The 13,186-nt window shown below is 52.0% G+C and overlaps 1 protein-coding gene across 5 annotated transcripts in view; it reads left to right on the forward strand.

Moving 5' to 3' along the window:
- The window catches only part of MTG1 (mitochondrial ribosome associated GTPase 1), a 16,111-nt gene continuing 2,925 nt past the window's right edge, over nt 1-13,186 (forward strand). The window contains exons 1-10 of one of the 5 annotated variants that reach the window (XM_006938297.4): nt 69-213; nt 504-671; nt 1,261-1,384; nt 4,277-4,368; nt 6,768-6,848; nt 7,390-7,446; nt 7,799-7,889; nt 10,085-10,146; nt 10,585-10,681; nt 11,065-11,146. In XM_006938297.4, the coding sequence (XP_006938359.1) occupies nt 1,315-1,384; nt 4,277-4,368; nt 6,768-6,848; nt 7,390-7,446; nt 7,799-7,889; nt 10,085-10,146; nt 10,585-10,681; nt 11,065-11,146 (632 nt within the window). In that variant the 5' untranslated portion in view covers nt 69-213; nt 504-671; nt 1,261-1,314. The other 4 variants (XM_006938300.3, XM_003994527.6, XM_006938298.4 and 1 more) reach the window with 4 other exon arrangements.

Here is a 13,186-nt window from a genome sequence, read left to right on the forward strand (position 1 = left end):
GTCCGTCTCCTGAACCCCGGAACCACGGGGCCGGATGGTGGGCCGGTCGGAGAGGTCCGTCGAGGGAGCCGTTCCCCCGCGGCGCTCTGGGTCGCGGCGCCATGAGGCTAGCCTTCCGCGCACTGGGCGGCGCCGCCGGGGTCGCCTGGCGAGAGAGCTTCCCCCTGGGCGGTCGCGACGTGGCGCGCTGGTTCCCGGGCCACATGGCCAAGGGTGAGCGGGGCCTGGAGGGGCCGGTGTTTGCGCGGTGAGGCCCGGTGGCCCCGGCGCCCGCTCGCTCGTCAGGCTGTCCGCGCGCGGGGCGGGAGGCGGCGGCGGCCCGGGGGCGGACCTGAGCCCCGAGCCCCAGCAAGTGCCTTCTGCCACTTTGCTCCCCCAAGCCTCCGTTTCCACATCTGAGTCCACAGAGACGTACTTTTCCGAGTCTTGTTTTGAGCACTCGATGAAATGGTGGTAGGAAAGCCCTCGCCGAGCTGCGAAGTATTCAGCTATTATCGTTGCAGCACCTTTAAGACACGGCCGCTGCTGTCTTCTGCCTGAAGCCCTCGAGGAGTTTCTTACTGTTGATTTGTAAAAATGGGCCCGAGAAGACGCGCGGGGCCGGCGCGGTCCTCCGTGTCAGCGATCGCCGGGTCCCGCTCCCGCAGCCCTCAGCGCGCTCTGACCTCCGCGTAAGTGGTGAGCCGGTGCCCGGTGCGCCGGCCCCTGCGGAGTGCGGTGCGTGGGTGTCCGCCCTCGGGACGCGGACGTCCGAGGCTATGTGGAGGACCCGGTTGAGCGGGGGGGGGGGGGGGGTCACCGTGCTGAGGGACACTGCGGGGGAGGGGGTGGTTACTTTCGTTGTGGGTGTTGTTCCTGGTTAATGGTTAAGGGGGAGTTCACTGCTGTGCGAGTGGCTGAAACTTAGGCAGCAGCATGTCCCCACAGCGTGGAGGGCCCAGAGAGTCGGGTGGTCCGAGTTACCCTTTTAAGGCCGAGACCAAGACCCATAGGAGGTTAAATACTGCAGCTGGAGCCCTCCAAGTGGCTCCACCCCAGACATGCTTTTGCCCTTCAGGCAGGACCTCTTCTTTTTGGAGACACCGTTATTGAACTTGGAAGAGGCCCTCAGCAAGGGTGTATCAGTTATGGTGACTTAGGACACTGCACTCAGGTGTATTCTCTCTAGGTGGTGTGTCATTCTGGACCATTCAGCGTCACCCCATCACTCTTGAAAAGCCATAGACGCCTTCCCTTAGGCATCTTTCTTCTGTTTTCCAGGACTGAAGAAGATGCAGAGCAGCCTAAAGTTGGTGGACTGTATCATCGAGGTCCATGATGCCCGGATATCCTTTAGTGGTTGTAATACTGTGGTTTATGATAAGAAATCTATATATACACACATGTAGGTATATGTTGTATATGTGTGTATATATGTGTGTGTGTATGTATACACGTGTGTGTGTGCATATATGTGTGTGTGTGTGTATGTGTATATATATATATACACATACACACACACACACATATATATATTTGGGCTTTGTCCCTGTTTCTGGCACAGAGCTCCTAAAATCCTGGGCATTTTTTTGTAAGTTTATTTATTTTTGAGAGAGAGAGAGGGAGAGAGCGAGAGAGAGAGACAGCAGAGAGCCCGGCGCAGGGCTTGAACCCATGAACTGTGAGATCATGACCGAGATCATGACCTGAGCTGAAGTCTGACGCCAACTGAGCCACCCAGGCCCCACAAACCCTGGGTATTTCTTAAGTGATGAGAGTGGTAAAAAAGTGTCTGTTGTTAGGTGACTTTTGGAAAGCCACTAAGTCACCTAAGTTCCAGGGCTGGTTGCCAGGGGAGGTGAGAGTGGCTGGAAGTTGGATGGATTGCCAATGGCCACTGATTTCATTAATCAGGCCTATATAGTGAAACCTCAAGAAAAACCTAAAAGGACAGGGTTCAGAGAGCTTTTGGGTTGGCAAACACGTGGATACAGAGGGAGAGTGGCACATTCAGAGCACGGGACCTCTGTGCCCCACTCCCTCATACGTCGCCTTATTCATTTCTTCTGTCTGACTTCCTGAGTTACATCCTTTTATAATAAGCCAGTAATCTAGTAAATAAGATGTTTCTCAGAGGGCTGTGGGCTGCTCTAGCAAGCTAATTGACTCTGAGGAGGGGCTTGTGGGAACCTCTCATCTGTAACAAGTTGGTCAGAGGCACCGGTAACCAACTGGACTCGGGATTGGCACCTGGAGGGAGTGGGGTGGGGAGGTGGCACATTGTGGGACTGAGCATTAACCTGTGGGGTCTGACTCTTCCTCCAGGTAGATAGTGTCAGAGTTGAGTTAACTTGTAGGATGTCCTGGTAGTGTCGCAGAATTGCTTGGTGTTGTCCTCCTCCCCCACCCCCAACTTTATTGGAATTGGGTGTGGAATTGCAGTGGTACAGGAGAGGCCCTCCTTCCTGAATCAGGCTGTGCTCAAGGCAGCAGGAAGCATTCCTGCTTTGTAGCCTTGTCTCTGTCTGGTCCTCCTCCTGTGTCTGGTCTCTGCTCTGGTCCAGTCTGCTCCCACAGTGCCTGGCAGCCTCACCTCTCAGAGTTACTGGCATTTAACTCTAAACCCTCAGTACATGACAGAGTTCCCCCAGGAGGCTTTAAAAATCCTGGTTTGGGTCCCTTTCCAGACCGGTTAATCAGAATCTCTGGTGGGGGGTCCAGGCCTTGTATTTTTCGAGCCTCCTCATTGATAGGTAGATAGCATCCATTGTCTCTGACCTCTGCCTGCCTTGCCCAGGCCTTCCAGTTGAGTCCAGTAGTCGGTTCTCGAGGTGGGGTGTGCAACCTTCATTTCAACGTTCCTGCCAGCAGGCTTTCCTCCACGCTTGAGGCGGGAACCGGCAGGGTCTGGCGATCTTGCTCATTACCATGTACTTTCCAGACCCCGTTTTTATTGTATTTGAGCTATGCTTGGATTCTCTTTATGTGGTAAAGACATTGGTTTGAGAGTTCTTACCACCTCAGGGATAGCAGATGAGGGACAATTTTCACTATTTCAAAGACTTGGAACTTTTGTAAGAAAGTACTGAGTTTATTTATTGTAGGCGAAATATTGTAGGATATCTCATGCTGGCCAGAAGTGTTTGCTGGCAATCTTACGATTATCAAAAGTGATGAACCTGTAGTTACTGTTCAGTGCTCTGTAAGAGGACACCTGTCCTGTTGGCTTCTAGATGTTTGCCCTTTTCTCCAGGACAGCAAGAATGCCTACGTTGGGTTGCGGCCCTGGGGTGGAGAGTCTGAATTATACAGGATTGGTTAACCCTTTAGGGAAGAGAGTAGGCAGCTTAACTGGTGCCTGGACCCAGGGTGTGCCCAAGGCCTTAGGAGTTTCACACCTGGACTCACTAGGAGATGAAGCACCGGGAAGGAGCTGAGTGTTCAGAAGATAGATATATGGGCACCCCCCTTCTACCTGCGTTAGGGTTCCACGAGGTGGGACCTGTCGTGATCCCCGAGGGTCCCTGGCTGAGGGAGGAAGGGCGTGGCAGTGCTAGTAAGGAGGCAGAACCTTCAGTGGTGGTTTCCATGGGGGACCCTCATCTCCTTGGCAGTAACCAGAGGGCGGCATTGGTTTGAGGTATACTAGTTAGGACTTTACGGGAGGCCCTTTTTTTGAGTGATCAGATCATTCATTTTGAACTCCCATATCTTGGCAACTAAACAAAGAACCCATTAATAAGACCTTCCCCTGAGCTTTGTTTTTTGTTTCTGCCGCCACCATTCCCATTTGAGGAGGAACGTGAGAACCACTGCCCTGCTTGCATGTGGTGGTTCCATGGCAGTGAGACCGTTTCCTTCTTCTCTGCCAGGAGGGTAGGACTGGGGTATGAGGCTGGGCTGGCTGGCATGTACTTGCTTTGAGACTGGGCTTCCTCCTCTGCTCACTTCCTTCTAAAGATGTTCCTCTGGGGGCGCCTGGGGGGCTCAGTCGGTTAAGTGTCCAACTCTTGGTTTCAGCTCGGGTCATGATCTCATGGTTCGGGAGATTGAGTCCCTTGTCAGGCTCTACGCTGACAGTGCCTGCTTGGGATTCTCTGTCTCTCCCTTTCTATCTGTCCCTCCTCCGCTTGTGTGCACATGCTCTCTTTTTCAAAAATAAATAAATAAACCTTAAAAAAGAAAAAGATTTTCTTCTGAAGGTGGTGCCAATATGCATAACAAGACGAGATAAAATAATGGTCTGGTGAAGCATTAAAGGAATTTTTGCCTTAATTTTGCCACATTCCACTTTCAGGCCGCAACCCTCTGTTTCAAGAAACCCTTGGGCTTAAGCCTCATGTGCTGGTCCTCAACAAAATGGACTTGGCGGATCTGAAAGAGCAGCAGGTGAAGGTCCCTGTCCCGGGCACCTCCAGCACTAGGGTTGTGTCTAGGGTCACCCTTGCAAGCAGACTCTGTTGATTCACTCAGGCAGGCTTGCTTTTTAGCAAACAACCCTTTGTTTGCGGAGGTATTCCCGCCTGATTTCTCAAAGTGACCTGCTTCCCTCTAATGTTTAATGTATGGTCCAAATGACCAGAGAACGCACCTCCCAAAGGAAGTGGCCAGGCTTTGCTGCTGGAGCCAAGTGCCCCACAGGGTGGCCTCTGGCCCCATGTGGCTCTGAGCGCTTGAGATGTGGCTCCTGCTGCAGACACGATACTCGTGTTTTATTTCATTTCAGTTAATAAGTTTCCGTAGCTGTTTGAGGCTGGTGGCCGTAGGCACAGGCCACAGGTACTGACCTGGAGGTCTCCTGTGATGGCTGCGTTTGGCCCAGGCACCCACACTGGCCAGTTCCATGGCCTTCCAGACACCAAGTGCGCTGGAGGCCCAAAGTAATGTCTTCAAAGCAGGCAGGATCGGGGGACACAAGTGACCAAGTGCAGGGCATGCCCACGTGTCCCAGCATACAAGAAACATGAAGGTCTGGGCATATTATTTTTGAGTGTTCACCTCTGCTTTTCTTGCTGTATTATCGAATCCTTCCGGAAGGGCAGGTGTCAGACCCTTGTGGATTCCAGCCTAGCAGTTTTCAGGCTGTTAGTGGCGCAGCGTCCTCTTTGTTGGCAGAGTGCATTCAGGCTTCTCAGTTGGTCGTGGTATGTTTGAATTACTTAGACCCCAACCACAAGTCTCTGTCACAAGGTTTCCAGGGGAACATCAAATATAGGAGCTCTTTGTTTGCTGAGAATCCGAGCAGAGGCCACCCCTAACCCACGTGCGGGTACCTCTGGTCATTTAAATCCCTTCTGCTGTGCAGGACGGGGGGTGGACAGCTCCAGAGCCCCCAGAACAAGGTGTTTGTGGGCTTCACTGCACGCACGCTCTACTAACTTAGCATCACAAGCTTTGCTTTCATTGGTTGAGACTTGAGTCTTACCAGCGATTGCTTCTGGCCTTAAGTGCTAATCTTTGTGGAGTGTTGGGCACATAAGGTGACCTAACATAGGGACACAGCGGTGTCTCAACTGGTTGGGAGGCGGCGGGAGTGTGTGCTCCTCCTCTCAGGTGCTGCTGTGGGCAGAGGAGAGGAGAGGAGAAGGCCCCAGGGATGGCCCTTCATGTCTGCCTCTGGGGGTGGGTGGGGACATCCCATGTGAATGTATACACTTCAAAGCGTGGCTTCAAATATGTCTTTGTTGTGGCCTGTATCCTCATCTGTATCATCATAACAAACAACTGAAATATATAATGAAAATTAAGTTAGCAAATGACTTTTGGTTCATTTAGGCATTGACCATGTTTTAGGTCAGTACGTGGTCAAACAATATCATACCGGTATTAAAAACTATGATTCCTACACTGATTTCACTTAATGTTAAGACCAATAAATTCATATTAACCTTAGTTTACTTTTGAGCTTTTAAAGCGTTGCATGTACTTTGTACTTGGATTGGATTAAGGCTGGGTTTACAGTGGTCATTTTGTGAGAGCTCGTCAGAATACTCAGGACTAAGCAGATCACTGAATGCAGCCAGAGGTGGCTCATTTTCCATGGAGGTACCTGTGTCCCGAGAGGACAGCCAGTGTCTGTGCTGAGCCCTCATGCCCGCTGGAGCCTGCAGCTCGTGGACCCCTGCCCAGGGCACTTCCTTCCTGTGCTCACACTGGAGCCTCCTCTATGGTCTGTGCTGTCCATGGGGCCCCCTCGCCTGGCCCAGGTCGGGGTGGGGCTTCAATCTCAGATCCTTGGATTTTAGCATATCACATCCACATTTTCATTTAGTTTTTAAAGTGGAAATATCGTCCCCTGTGTTTATAGCAGCACTCTCAACAATAGCCAAATTATGGAAAGAGCCTAAATGTCCATCAACTGATGAATGGATAAAGAAATCGTGGTTTATATACACAATGGAATACTACATGGCAATGAGAAAGAATGAAATATGGCCCTTTGTAGCAACGTGGATGGAACTGGAGAGTGTTATGCTAAGTGAAATAAGCCAGACAGAGAAAGACAGATACCATATGTTTTCACTCTTATGTGGATCCTGAGAAACTTAACAGGAACCCATGGGGGAGGGGAAGGGAAAAAAAAAAAAAGAGGTTAGAGTGGGAGAGAGCCAAAGCATAAGAGACTCTTAAAGAGAACAAACTGAGGGTTGATGGGGGGTGGGAGGGAGGGGAGAGTGGGTGATGGGTATTGAGGAGGGCACCTTTGGGGATGAGCACTGGGTGTTGTATGGAAACCAATTTGACAAAAATTTCATATATTGAAAAAAAAATGGAAATATCTCTTTCAGAAAATTATACAGCACTTAGAAGGAGAAGGCCTAAAAAATGTTGTTTTCACCAACTGTTTACAGGATGAGAATGTCAAGCAGGTAGGTGCTTCTCTGTTTTACACCCTAATGCTTTTGATTAAATACATTTAAAAGAAATGGATTATCTCATGCCCTTGTGAGAAGCAGAGTTTTGGAGGCAAGGCAGGGCTTGGCTGGGGTTCTTGGGGTACACTCATCTCTGGTCGAGAGCAGGTAGGCCCTGGGCAGCCTGTGGTGGTCTGCAGGGCCCAGTGCCAGGCTGTAGCGTGTACCCGGGGCTGTTGTTGGACAAGCTTCTGGAGGGTGTGGTGCCTGGTTTTCCGCAGTTGTATTTCGAGGATTTCCCTGGCTGGTGTATCTTTGTGGAAGGTGGCTGCGGTCACAGCCATCACCCTCTGGGGGATTGACCTGCTTGCTGATGGTGGAGGGACAGGTCAGGGCGCAGGTGACCCCCCCCCCCCCCCCCGCCAGCGCGTTCTAAGCCCTGATGTGGACAGAGCCCGGGTTCTTCGATGCTGGGCATGGGGTACGCCACCTCCAGAAGCTAAGGAGGAAGCCGGTTTCTGTGCGAGTGTGCCGCTGTGTGGTTTGTCTGTTGCAGATAATCCCGACGGTCACGGGACTGGTGGGGAGCAGCTGCCGCTATCATCGAGGAGAGGTCGGTGGTGGGGCTCAGTGCTGGCTGTGGGGTGGTCCCTCCTGCTGAGGAGCCCTGGGCTCGGTGGCTAAGCAGTGGTAGACCAGTCCCCATGCTGGGCCATCACCAAGCCCCGAGAACTCCTGGGGGCTGTCTCTGTGCTGCCCCAGCCCACAGAGCTGCCTTCTGTCTTCTTGTTTGGAGCAGGGGTGGGGGGTGGCCCTGCTGAGGCTGGCGGGGCCTCCACAGTGACCTTTCTTCACCTGAACTGGCCTGGGTTTGTGGGTCCCGTTGCATGAGCCACGTGAGGCTCTCAGTGGGGCTGTGGGTGGTCCGGGTGGACCCCTGACTCCCTGCTCTTGTGCTTCTGCAGAGTCTGGAGTACTGTGCCATGGTGATTGGGATCCCCAACGTGGGCAAATCCTCGCTCATCAACGCGCTCAGGAGACAGCACCTCAGGAAAGGTACTGCTGGCCGTTGTGAGCTGATGCTGTGGTATTTGCTGGCGAGTGGCCGCTCTTCCTCTGGCTCTGAGAAAAACCTCGTCCTTAGCCAGAGCCTCATGGCCCCTCAGGGTTGTCTCTTTGCACCGGATAACTGATGTAAGGTTAAATGGTGAGACAGAATCATCTTGTCACACATTTTAAATTAAAAAAAAAAAAATTAATATTTATTTTTGAGAGAGAGAGAGACAGAGTGTGAGCAGGGGAGGGGCAGACAGAGAGAGAGAGAGAGAGAGAGAGAGAGAGAGAGAGAGAGACAGAATCCGAAGCAGGCTCCTCCAGGCTCTGAGCGGTCAGCACAGAGCCCGACGCGGGGCTCGAACCCACGAATTGTGAGATCATGACCTGAGCCGAAGTTGGATGCTCAACTGACTGGGCCACCCGGGCGCCCCTATCCTGTTGCACATTTTACTTCGTTCTCTCTCCTGAACATGAAGTGTTAAGATATTTAACACGTGGATGACTTTCCTGCCTGTTGGTGATTGTGTTCCCCTTCACGGAAATCTCTTTGATGTCCATACTCATGGCCTTCACGGAAATCTCTTTGATGTCCATACTCATGGCGTAGCCAGATAGATGGGGCCTGATAACAAGCAGCAGGCGGTTGATGGGGCAGCCCCAGCTGGGAGACGGCATCCTGCCTGACTGCTCGGGGGAGATTCTGGGGAGACCCCGGGCCTATCTCCTTGTTTCGTGCTCATTTGGATTTGGAGTCACACAGACGTGCCCACACTACTTACTCGCTGTGTCATTACCCTTTTCCATTAAGTATTTTAAAGTTCAGTACCAAGTCCCACGTTGGCTTCGTGTTCCACACCAGGATGCGTTCTCTATTAACAAACCCAAACACCATGAGCTCCGCTCAACTGTTATTTTACAGATGGTGTTTTTGGTGCTCGTTGGAGAATTGTCAGATCATCATTTTGTTTTTTAATTTTTTAAAAAAAAATTTTTTTTTTCAACGTTTATTTATTTTTGGGACAGAGAGAGACAGAGCATGAACGGGGGAGGGGCAGAGAGAGAGGGAGACACAGAATCGGAAACAGGCTCCGGGCTCTGAGCCATCAGCCCAGAGCCTGATGCGGGGCTCGAACTCCCGGACCGCGAGATCGTGACCTGGCTGAAGTCGGACGCTTAACCGACTGCGCCACCCAGGCGCCCCTGTTTTTTAATTTTTTAAAAAATGTTTATTTTTGAGACAGAGACAGAGTGTGAGCAGGGGAGGGGCAGAGAGAAAGGGAGACACAGAATCCGACACAGGCTCCAGTCTCTGAGCTGGCAGCACAGAGCCCGACACAGGGCTCGAACCCACAAACTGCGAGATCATGACCTGAGCTGAAGTCGGACCAACTGAGCCACCTCGGTGCCCCAAATCATCTTTTTTTTTTAAGTTTACTTTTCTCTAATTGTGGCTTAAAAAAAAAATTGGTGGCATTAAATATATTCAGTGCTGTGCGACCATCACAGTATTTCTAGACTTTTCCTTGGTCTCAAACTGAAAGTCTATAAACATAACCCCTAGCCCCCTCTCCCCTCCCACCGCCTGGGCACCACTAATCTGCCTTCTGTCCCTGGATCTCTGAAGAGCTCCTACCTCACATGAATGGAATCACACGGTAGTTGTCCTTTTCTGTTGGACTGATTTCACTGAGCATAATGTCCCCAAGGTCCATCCGTGCTGTGGCCTGTGTCAGAATTTTGTTCCCTTTCAAGGCTGAATAATATTCCATTATGTTTAGATACCACGTTTTGCTTTTCCACTCGTCCACCGATAGATACATGTATCTCTACTCTTGAGTTTATCCGGCCCCTTGGTCGGGAGCTGTGCTCACAGACAGGCCTGTCATGATCAGTGCTGTGGGGCTGATTTGCCGGGTGTAGGCTCGGTGTCGGGGGCACAGGGTCAAGTCCAGGAGGGAGGAAGCCGTCGTGTGGGAAGCAGCAGCTCTGTGCTGACCTCCACGGCCAGGCCCTGGCCTCTCCTCACCCTCCCAGGCACCAGGGAGGTGCGTTTTGGTCCCTGTTGGTTTGGTGCTGAGTTGAGCACGAGCTCATCTGGGCCTTCATGGGTTTCCGGCTGTGTCATTTCTTCTTCTGTAGCTTGTGTGCCAGGCTTCTGTGTTCACTACGTCCGACAGCCCCTTTGCATCCCACAGGGAAAGCTACCAGGGTGGGCGGCGAGCCTGGGATCACCAGAGCCGTGATGTCCAGAATCCAGGTAGGGTCCTCGGCTGCTGGGTCTGGAGCTCCACACGCAGGCGCCTGCTGCTTCCTGAGGACTCGGGGGGCACTGCCTCCACCCGCCCCACCGAGTGCTGCCGCACGCCAGGCACTGCACCAGCCTTCCACCAGAGCTGCGGGCAGGCGTGCTCGTCACCCCTGTTTTATAGAGGGGGAGCACGCACCTGCCTAAGGTCACACAGCTCAGCTCAGCTTGTCCACACGTTCCCTTCTTTCCCTGGGAGGAGAAGATTGGGGCCCTTGGGGCCTGTTGCTCCTGTTCTCTGGACTCAGTGGGAGCTGACCCAGTGGGGAAGCCAAGAGTGTGGTGGAAAGGCCTCGTTGGAGCCTCAGGAGCCTAACACCCCGGCTCCAGGGGCCGCCCAGCAGCAAGCCTGGAGGCAGCGGCGCGGCCGACTGTCCTCTGTGTCCACAGGTGTGTGAGCGGCCGCTGATGTTCCTGCTGGACACTCCGGGGGTGCTGGCTCCTCGGATTGAAAGCGTGGAGATGGGCCTAAAGCTGGCCCTGTGTGGTGAGTTGGGGGTCACCCTTCGTGCCCCCTCCTGCCGCCTGGGTGCGGGGCCCCCAGCCCTGGCACTTTGTGCCTGCCTTTCTAGGCCTGGATGTTGCAGACTCTTGAATGTTGTGCTGAGTGGGCGTCTCAAGCAGCCTGTGCGGTCCTAGCTCAGGGCGCATGTGGGCCAGGCACTGCTGTGACCCCACTGACCCTCACAGCCCTCCTTGGAGAGAGTGCCTTCCTTCTCCCATTTTACAGCCAAGGCAGGTCTGTGGGTCAGGTCCAAGGGCCACGGCCGGGCCTCCTCCTCAGCAGCACCTCGGGCTGAGACAGGGAGAGGCCCTGGGGTGCAGATGCCAGGCTGGTTTGCCGGGCTCACCCTGGTCGCCTGATTCTAGGAACCGTGTTAGACCACCTTGTCGGGGAGGAGACCCTGGCGGACTACCTTCTCTACACCCTCAACAGGCACCAGCTCTTTGGGTGAGTGCAGGGTCCGGGGCAGGTGGCTCGCCTCTCTCTCTCGTTCTAGACAAACATAGTCTAAAAAAGCAGCAGCAGTAAGATGCGATTAGACCAGCAGCCTGCACGTTATTTGCAGCATACAGATCGGTATGTTTGTTACACAGTCAAGAAAAGCCTCAAATTTCCTGTGCTCTTTGGTAATTCCTCCTTCCCACCTTTACCTGCTCCCATTTTACAGACGAGACCCCAAAGCCCGCTCGCCACATCCTGATGACCGTCTGTTTCCTGTCTTTCCTTGGATGTCCTGTGCTCTGTCTTGCGGGGTTCCCATCCTCGGTGTGACTGCTTTCAGATTCCTCTGTGTGGTGCCTCCAGTCGCTCCTTCCTGGTGCAGATTTACACCTTGTTATTCCCCCAGGAGTGAGACGTGAGCAGAGGGTGTTTGCTGGGTGTCCTTTATCGCGTCGAGGACCACAGCCTGGCCGGAGCTTTGTCAGTTTTGTTGGTATGGTTTCATTGACTTTCTCCATTATCTTTCTGTTATTTCATTGATTACCGTTCAGTCTTTATTATTATTTCTGCTTTGCTGGTTTTCCTTCTGTTTTTGCCATCGGTTGTTGAGAGAAGGTACTGAAATCTCTGCCTGTGGTCTGTCTGTCTTGCGGCTCTGTCCGTCTGCTTCACGCATTTCGGAGCTCTGTTGTGCGGTGCAGGGACAGCCCGGGGATCATCGTGTCCCCCTGAACCGATGCCCTTATCAGTCAAAATGCCTTTCTTGATGTTCACAATACTTCCTGCTCTGACATCGACCTCGTCTGGTAGTTACACACCTGCTGTGGCTTCTGATGAGTGCTCACATGGAGCGTGTTTGTGTCTTTATATTTAACACGTGTTTCTCGGGGTGCCTGGGGCGCTCTGTCAGTTAAGTATGCGACTCTAGATTTCAGCTCAGGTCATGGTCTCACAGTTCGTGGGATCGGGCCATTCTCTTCCCCTCTCCCCTCACTCTCTCTCTCTCAATAAATAAATGAATATTTAAAATAAAATGAAATAAAATATGTTTCTCATAGGCTGTGTACAGATAGTGAAGCCTTGTTTCTTATCCAACCTGACCATTTCTGTCTTTTATTTTGGGTATTGGACCATTTACGTGTCATGTGATTATTGACCTTGGGGTTACGTTTGTCATTTTACTCTTTGTCCTGTCCGTCCTTTGTTCCTTTTCCTCCTCCTCTGCCTCTGCCTGTGCTGTCTCCATCTTTCTCTCTGTCTCTCTCTGCATCTTTCTCTCTCTTCCTCTGTCTCTTTGTCTGTCTCTCTGGCCTTTTCTGGTTACTGGGATACTCTCATCCCCTCTCTCCCCTTTGTCAGCTTGCCTTCTGTAACGTATGGAGGAGGTTGTCTCGGTGTGAGGAGGGTTAGGTGATAGAACCCGTCTCATGGCGCATAAGCGCATCTCCATTTTTCTCGTGATCTTTGGGCTTTTGTTGTTCTGTCTTGCTTTCGTGTATTTTGTAAGCCTGAGATGTACTGTTTTCGCTCATATGGAGACTCCCAAGTGTGGGACGTAATCTTAGCTGTTTGCCCATGGCTTTATGGTTCATGGGCACCGCTTGTTTCTTTGTGTAGATCCACGTTCTGTCTGGTGTCGCCATCCGCTGACGATTTCCTGTAGCATTTACTGTAATGCAGGTCTGCTGGTGAGGAGTTTGTCTCCTCAGGTTTGTCCAGAGATGCCCGTATTTCATGTTCGTTTTGGAAGGATACTTGCCCTGTGTGTGAAAGTCCGGGTGGATGGTTTTTTTTCAGGAGTGGAGGGATTTTGTCCCATCCTGTTCTCACCTGTGCTGTTTCTGATGAGGAATCTGTCACGTTTGTCTTTGTTCCTCCAGCTGCCTTTAGGATTTTCTCTTTATCGTGCTTTTGAGCAATTTATGACAATGGGACCCGTGTGGTTTTCTTTATGTTTCTTGTGCTTATAGTTTGTTGAGTTCTTAGATCTGTGGCTTTGTAGCTTTTATCACATTTTCAACCATTATTTCTTCCTGTGTTTTCAGT

The sequence above is a fragment of the Felis catus genome, chromosome D2 (assembly GCF_018350175.1).
Source record: "Felis catus isolate Fca126 chromosome D2, F.catus_Fca126_mat1.0, whole genome shotgun sequence".
Lineage (NCBI taxonomy): Eukaryota > Metazoa > Chordata > Mammalia > Carnivora > Felidae > Felis > Felis catus.